This window comes from Temnothorax americanus, unplaced genomic scaffold (assembly GCF_048541705.1).
Source record: "Temnothorax americanus isolate GAGA-0224 unplaced genomic scaffold, ASM4854170v1 Scaffold117, whole genome shotgun sequence".
NCBI lineage: Eukaryota > Metazoa > Arthropoda > Insecta > Hymenoptera > Formicidae > Temnothorax > Temnothorax americanus.
Genome location: NW_027509250.1, coordinates 206,429 through 215,239, shown reverse-complemented (window position 1 = coordinate 215,239; position 8,811 = coordinate 206,429). Strand labels below are relative to the sequence as shown.

Here is an 8,811-nt window from a genome sequence, read left to right as displayed (position 1 = left end):
ACAACGCCTCCTGTATTTCTATTCTCAGCATTACATCTAGTTATACTATAACCAGAAACGTTCACTTCACTGTCTTCAATATCCTCGGTCAATCTGGTCTCCGAAAATGCTAAGAACGCAGGATATATTTTCTTCATAATCCGATGTTGAATCTCATCCTTATGCGCTGTCAAGCTCTGCGCATTTGTATACAGTAAAATTTCTTCTTTCTTCTGTCGTTGCTATTCTTCTTCCCAGCCTGCTCTCCTCTTCTCTTCCTGTAACGCCCTTATAAAGGTCGGACATTCCCGGCTAATAGCTTTATGGTCGTCATTTATCTTCAAATTGTATGTTCGATTTTTGAACATACAGTTCACACACTTTTTCTCCGTCGCTGTACAAACACGCGAGTTATGATTCCCCGCGCATTTGTAGCATGTTTCTTCTCTCTTACAATTTTTCGCGATATGAAAATATCCCCAGCACTTGAAACATCTTTTGACACTGATGTGATCAAATGCAGGACACTTTTTCCATCCTACATTTAATTTTGCTTTCTGCAATATCATCTCATGTGTTTCTTCATCTACTTCCACTATTATTGATCCTTCTTCATTTTCTCTTCTTTGATCATTCTTTACTTTGACCATTCTCTTCACAATTCGCATATTTACTGTATCTATTTTATTTTGCTTCTTTATCGTACTTATAAGTTTATTATCATCTAAGTTCATCTCTTCTATATTTATATTAATAACTTTCACCTTTGGTTTTGACTTAGATGACTCCGTTACTTTATAATTCTCTCCCAGTTTAGCCTGAACTGTCTCTTTCAGCTTTTTTGCCTCCTCTCCAGTTTCACATCCCATGATTACTACTCCTTTGCTTCCTTTTTTTAATTTCGTTATTCCCATTGCCATATTCTTTATATCTACCTTTTCCTTAATCACTTTTTTCGTGTCTTCACTCTCCTGTTGCACTTTCGGCTTAACAATTATAAGACTTTCTTTCTTCTTTTCTTTAACCGCTTCACTGTAGCTTCTTTGCGTTCCTGCCTTCGATCCATACTCTATTCCCTGAATTATTATTTTCTTCAAGTTTTCCAACTCTTGTTTAACATTACTTAATTCTTCATGAACTACCTCCTTAATCATTATTTTAATTTCATTTTTACGCAGCGTTTCATCTTTTATTTCTTTGACAGTTCTTATAATCCAGTCTACTTTTATATCCATGCTTGATCCTTTACTTCTACTGCTCGATGTTGTGAACGCTCCTGTAGATCCTGTAGATCCTGTAGATCCTGTAGATGATGTCCTGTCTCTCCCTGCCGCCGGCACCTTCTCACTATCAATTACGAATTCCTCATATGGGCCTTTACACGGCACGTTCTCTTGGTTTCTATCGATAATTTTATGCTTATTTACACATCCCGGATGGTAAAAAAGCTTTGGGCAAATTTTACATTTAACGGCTCTGCTCTTAATCGCCTTCTTACATGCCGAGCATCGATACTCGGCGTATTCCTCGTTCATTCTGCTAATATCGGCAGAGACAGTTATTTGACTCGTCACTATAACACGTCACTTTCACACGTCAGCGTTTTGTGTTCGTCGCCGATGTCTACCTGTCGTACGAGGCTTCGATGACCTCTGTACGAAATGCAGTTCTCGTGTCTATGTATCAACATATTCCGGCTAGATAACACTCATGGCTACCCCCGGTCTATGAAGATATTCGTTACACAACTTTTTAACACTCTCCCTCACTTCTAAACCACCCAAAAATTAACACTTTTACGTAGCGATGTTTCACACGTCTGCTTCTGCTGAAGAGAGAGAGAGAGAGAGAGAGAGAGAGAGAGAGAGAGAGAGAGAGAGAGAGAGAGAGAGAGAGAGAGAGAGAGAGAGAGAGAGAGAGAGAGAGAGAGAGAGAGAGAGAGACTATTTGCGTGTCTTAATACACATGTTCTCCGGGGCGAAGCCCGGCGGGGCATGCTAGTATATATATATATATATATATATATATATATATATATATATATATATTATATATATATATTTAAAATTTATAAATATAAAGATTGCAAATATAATTAATTAAAAAAATATTTATAAACATAAAAACTAAAATTCGTAAATGTAATGTATAGAAATCCCTGTTCTGCCAAATTGCTCTTATATGAAAAAAAGTCTTACATTAAAAACCTTTACTTTAACACATAATAGTATTTAATTTTAATATTTAAATGCATAACAATAATTACATCTATATCGAGAAAAAAGTATTTTTACTCTTATTAAATTTATATTAGCTATTAATGTTTATAAGCGGCCACGAGCAACAACAGAGAGATATTGGATTAAAATAAAAACAATTTCTTAAATAAACAATACACATGGTTAACGTTTCGACTGTATGAACGGATTACTACGATAGAAGAAGATAAATATAAAAAAACATGCTAATTAATGTTTAAGTTTACATACTAAAACATTAAACAATCATCTAACAATATAAACAAAGTAAACAATAATCTATTTAAATCACAAATAAACGCCGGAATAATTGAATAAAACCATAACAAGATAAATTTATATTTATGGAAGAGAATGTAAAGAATTATTAACGGAGGTATTCTGATTTAAAAGATCTTTAAAATATATATTTTTCAGGAACTTTTTATAGGGAAACGAAGAAAGTGAATAACGTTAAATTTTGCATGTTCTCTTTATCTTATTTTAAAAATTTATTTTTATTTTTTAAGTAACAAAAATGCTCTTCTTTTCTGTTATATCCTGATCACCATAAATGACAGACGGTGTAAATAATTCTAGCTGTTCTAGGTATCTAAAACGCAAAAAGCTAAACTTTTCTTATTCAGAAGAACTATATGTGGCTACCGTCTGAACTAGAACTAAACCAATATTTCCATTCTAGGTTCTAGGCGGCTTTTTTATCAAAATTATTATTAATCAATATTAAATAAACCATTTACGATCTGAGCTTAGATTTTATTGTAACCTAATAATATATTTTATATACTATATATATTTTCATATTTTTTTCCAACTTTAATCAACTACGCGCCGACTACCTTGTCAGACTTACAACACAGCTCCTGGATTAATAAAATCCCCTCACACCCCTCTAATTAAATCGATTTAAATAATAGTAAAGAATTTACTACTCCAACAGGAGCTGTGTTGTACGTCTGACAAGTTAGTCGGCGCGCAATTTATTAAAGATTGGAAAAAATATACGTGTAATACGCAAAAAATATTATTAGGCTATTAAGATCCAAGCTCGGATCGTACACGGCTTATTTAATATTGATTGATTGTATAACGGTCACACATAAAACGGTCTTATTTCTCTTATATATTATTAAGAGTATTATAACTTTTTTCAAAATTTTGTTAATATTTTATTTAAAAAAAAACTAATAAACGTATAATATATGTTTATTTTTCTAGTTCAGACAATAGCCACACTTATTCTGAATAAGAAAATTTTTGGTTTTTGGGTTTCTGATACCTATAGAACAGCTAGAATCATTTACTCTGTCTGTCATTTACACCTTCTAGTGATCAGGATATAACATAGAAAAGAGAGAGAAGAGCATTTTTCTTACTTAAAAAATAAAAATATATTCTTAAAATAAGGTTAAAAAACATGCAAAGTTTAACGTTATTTGCTTTCTTTGTTCCCCTATAAAAAATTCCTATATATAAAAAATACTTATTTTTAAGACCTTTCAAGAATACGCCCTTAATTTATTATTTGTTATTAATATATTATTATTAATTATATACATATAAGTATTAGAAAGCATATGGTATAAAATAATTTCAATATTCAAATTATTGTAATAATAATAAAGAAATCAATTATTTACATTTTCTTCTGTGTGTGTGTGTGTGTATGTGTGATATGTTATCGACAATAGTTTTTTTGCACGTTCACATTTTTTTTGCAGACTTTTTACACGTTTAATTTTCACAAGTGTGATGCCAAATACAGACAAGATTTTTGTTTATCTGTTATAAGCGGTTATAAGCGTTATTTTGAATGCAAGATTTTAATAATCAAACGTTTTTAATAATCAAACATTTTCAAACTGCAAGCGAGGGACAAGCAATGACAGACTAGCGTATAATTTGTCCGCCGACATTACGAATTCCTTCTGCTGCAACACATAAAATGTTGAACAGTTTTCTCGAATGGTTGTAATAACGTCTGTATGTCCTTGCATTATTTAAGGTATTGCTCACATTCTCATTCTAAAATAATAATCTTATTAAAAAATATTTATTCTTCTTTTTAAAGAAAATACTGTCTCAAATGTTCTTCTTTCGAAAAATTTTGACAGACTTGGAAGAAAAAGTTTATATATAGAGACAGAAACTTATCTTAATTTTTAAAATATATTTTAAATTTTTTTAATGCATTTTTTTAATGCGCGTGTGAGTATGAAAATGCAATTTGTCTTTCTAAATATGATAAATATTATTTTTTAAAAGACGATAATAATCAACAGCAAGACGTTTGTGTGTGATAACAAATTTACAACGTAAAAATACATCACAAATATATATAATTATATGTAAAATATGTCTGTTTAATTAATAATATTCACGATGCTTAGAAAGATAAATTGAATTTTCATATTCATACGCGTGTGGCCGGAGGCGTATTAAAAAAAGAGGTGTGGCCTCGGAGGGTTAATGATACAAAGGCATGCAGCGTTGTTACAATCGTTCAAGAAAACTGTTCAACATTTTATGTGTTGCTGCAGAAAAAATTCGTAATGTCGGCGGACAAATTATACGCTAGTGGCTAGTGCTGCTAGAAAAGATCGTAGTATTTTAAGGATATTACATACTGTAGATGATATTGCTTGTCCCTCGCTTGCAGTTTGAAAATGATTATTAAAAACATTTGCTTATTAAAATCTTACATTCAAAATAACGTTTATAGCAGATAAACAAAAATTTTGTCTGTATTATTTGACATCACACTTGTGAAAATTAAGCGTGTAAAAAATCTGCAAAAGAAATGTAAACGTGCAAAGAAACTATTGTCAATAACATCACACATACACACACAGAAGAAAATGTAAATAATTGATTCCTTTATTATTACAATAATTTAAATATTGAAATTATTTTGTACCATATGCTTTCTCACACTTATATGTATGTGATTAATAATAAAATATGTTAATGACAAATAATAAATTACAAGAGCGTATTCTGGTTTGAAAAATCTTAAGGACAATCCGGACATCTCCGGAAAATCGATTTTCTTTAGATTTTCTTGAAACTATGAATATACATTAATTTATACGTGTGCTTTATGTGTAGTATAAATTTTAGTACCTCTTGCGGTATTAAAAATCGAGATACTGAGGTTCAAAGTTTTAACTTTTAACACGGAATTCCTATTCCGAGGTATTGTAAAACAGACATTTTAATAAATTGTGAAAAAAGTTTTTTTTAAATGTTTTTTAAAGACTAGTATATGATGCTTTATAAAAATATAAATTAATAATATGCGATAAGTTTCAATACCCTTGCGGTACTCGTTTTCGAGAAATACTTGTGTAAAGTACGCGATTTGAAGTTAACTTCTTATTTTTTAGTTGTTATATGTAATATTTAGTAAATTAATTTTAGTAAAATAAATTTTTCTTTTTAAGCATGAATACAAGTTGAGTATCACTGGAGCCGGAGAAGGTCTTTAAAAATAGGTATTTTTCAGGAATTTTTTATAGGGGAACAAAGAAAGCGAATAACGTTAAACTTTGCATGTTCTTTTAATCTTATTTTAAAAATCTATTTTTATTTTTTAAGTAAGAAAAATATTCTTTTTTTTTTGTTACTTTTATGTTATATCTTGATCACTAAAAGACGTAAGTATATGAGAGACGAAGTAAATGATTCTAGCTGTTCTATAGGTATCAGAAACGTAAAAACCAAAAATTTTTTCTTATTCCAAATAAGTGATATGGCTATCGTCTGAACTAGAATAAACATTTTTTTTTAATAAAATACTAATAAAATTTTGAAAAAAGTTATAATATTTTTAATAAAAAAGCCGCTCAGAATAAAAATATTGAAGATTTAATTCTAGTTCAGACGATAGCCACACTTTTCCTGCAGAATAGAAAAATTTTAGCTTTTTGCATTTTAGATACCTAAAACAGCTAGAATTATTTACACCGTCTATCATTTATGGTGATCAGGATATAACAGAAAAGAAGAGCATTTTTGTGTTACTTAAAAAATAAAAATAAATTTTTAAAATAAGATGAAGAAAACATGCAAAGTTTAACGTTATTCACTTTCTTTGTTTCCCTATAAAAAGTTCCTGAAAAATATATATTTTAAAGATCTTTTAAATTAGAATATCTCCGTTAATAATTCTTTACATTATTCTCTTCCTGAAGTGTGTGTGAAGCTATCGTCTCATTTTGCAGAAACTCACAAATTATTGAGAGTTCTGGCTTCCTTTATAATAGTTCTAGAGTTCCTGATAGTTTAAACAAATAGTTCTGGCCATTAAAGCCAAAAAACGCGTCAGTACAAACTGAGACGCTAAGGTTCACGCAGCGTCTCACTTTGTCCTACACAAGTTCCACCACTGTATCTCATCAGATTTTGCAAAATCTATAGTTCTATAACAGTTCTATAAAGAGTTCTGTCATATATAAGCAAAAAAATTAATTATAAGGTACTAAAAAAAATTACAATGCAACGAGTATACCGAGTTAAGACGTCAGTTGAAATCTCGGAGTTCCGGTTTATGTAAAATATTTTTCGAGTAGTTTTGAGCATATTGAAACATTTTCTAAAGAGTTCCGAGCGTTAGAATCTTTGTGTTATATTTAAAAAAATTAATATTAACCAAAAAGTAATCATGACAGAAGAAGATGAGACGCTGTGCGAAATCTCGGAGTTTTGGCTTATATAAAATATTTTTCATATAATAGTTCTGAGCATACTAAAGCATTTTCTAAAGAGTTCCCGTCACTACCCCTGTTGAGCTGGCCCCCCCACCTTGCAAAAATTAAAAAACAAATAGCGCAAAATTACAAGCTATTTATGAGCTTTCACATTCCGCAGATTAAAAATTTTGAGCTCGTTACACTGAACAGGAATTTAATATTTTTTATGGGGGGGCTGAGTCAACGTTGACTCAGCCCCCCCACTACTTAAAAATAGAGATATTGAATCGATCTTTGCGGCAGAATTAGGAGCTATTTATGAGCTTTCGAAGTGATATAGTTTCGATTTTTGTGCTCATCCCCTTAACCCCCAAACAACCCTTTAATTGATTCAACTCAAGAGAAAAATGTTGAGAAAAATTAAAATATATCGTATCGCGGATATAATTCGTATAGCGTATAAATTCTAAGAATAAACTCTTAAAATACGCGCATTTCGATTATTGAGCTACAACCCCTTCGCAAGAAAACTACCCCACATCTTCCCGGCTTAAGAAAGAACTGTATTTAAAATAAATAAAATTAATTATTTTGCGACTAAATATCGTTTATTAATTTATGAGCTCGCAAAATACATGCATTCTGATTATTGAATTGCAATTTCTTTTGTTGGAATATTTTATATTCCTGCTATACGAAAAAATGATAAGTTATACTTATAGAATACTAATTTTATCTAAATGAATTCTTTAATAGCCCAAAGTATACAATAATTTGTTTACATCGTGTAAATCATAAATTAAAAAAAAATTAAATTGCGTTAATTTTTTAATTGCTTTTTTTGTGAATTACATTAATACGTGAATTATATTAATATGTGAAATATAAAAGATAAATTCCGTAAAGAATTTAATCTTAAATTCTATATTACAAGACAACATTTAATAAATTTTCTTACATTTATTCTTACATTTATTCAAAAGGATATAAAATAATTTTTTACTGGAATTAATAACAATTCTCACTACTTGTTTAAAAATAAATTTGTCTATTATATTCTTATTGCATGTGATTTGGATCTTTATATAAATCTTTATATAAAACAAAATTGCTTTTGTTACATAGGAAAATAGTACATTAGGAAAATATATTTTAAGCACATTTTATTTATTAAAACTAGTTATAGTATAGTTTATTTAAACAGCAGTACTTAACGTAAATAGTTATGTAATGCTTAATATACATATATAATAGTATATAGTATATATAATATATATGTATAAGTATATGTGTATATTACATTAAATGGAATATAATAATAACTGTATATTTCCGTTGAAATTTGGTGATACAGTAATTTCTGTCGCCTTTAAATCGTCGTACTGTATCCAAGAATTATCTCTCCTCCGACAAATAGCAGTAAAGTGTCCTATTGTTTTTGGATCAGATTTGCGTGTTCCAGAAGATCTTAGATTAACCACTCCTCTTAAGCGGTACGGTTGAGATATAAAACTGCATTTTAGAGTTGTTGATATATCCGAAAGTCGTATAGTTTTATTAATATTTTATCATATAATTCGCATATTATGAAATGACCTGCAAGATAAAACGTATCATTTAATTCATCAATTAATAATTAATTTTAATTTACTTAATTTTATTTATAAATTATATTATAAATTAATTTAAATTTAAGTAAAAAAATATAATTCTAAATAAATATGTGATTATGTTAAGTAAATATGTCATTGGTACTATTCAAATAAATATTTTCTTAGATCTAAATATTTTTTTCTCAGTGTATGTATTATATGTATGTATTTTATTAGATTTTATATTTTACTTAGAATGATACGTTTTATTTTGCAGGTCATTTCATAATA

General features: G+C 29.2%; 1 protein-coding gene across 1 annotated transcript; it reads right to left on the bottom strand.

Moving 5' to 3' along the window:
- Positions 1–211: 211 nt before the first annotated feature.
- On the bottom strand, positions 212–1,992 carry LOC143908811 (uncharacterized). Its single transcript, XM_077426620.1, has one exon. The coding sequence runs from the start codon at positions 1,512–1,514 to the stop codon at positions 222–224; it is 1,293 nt and encodes a 430-aa protein (XP_077282746.1). The 5' UTR covers positions 1,515–1,992; the 3' UTR covers positions 212–221.
- Positions 1,993–8,811: the final 6,819 nt, after the last annotated feature.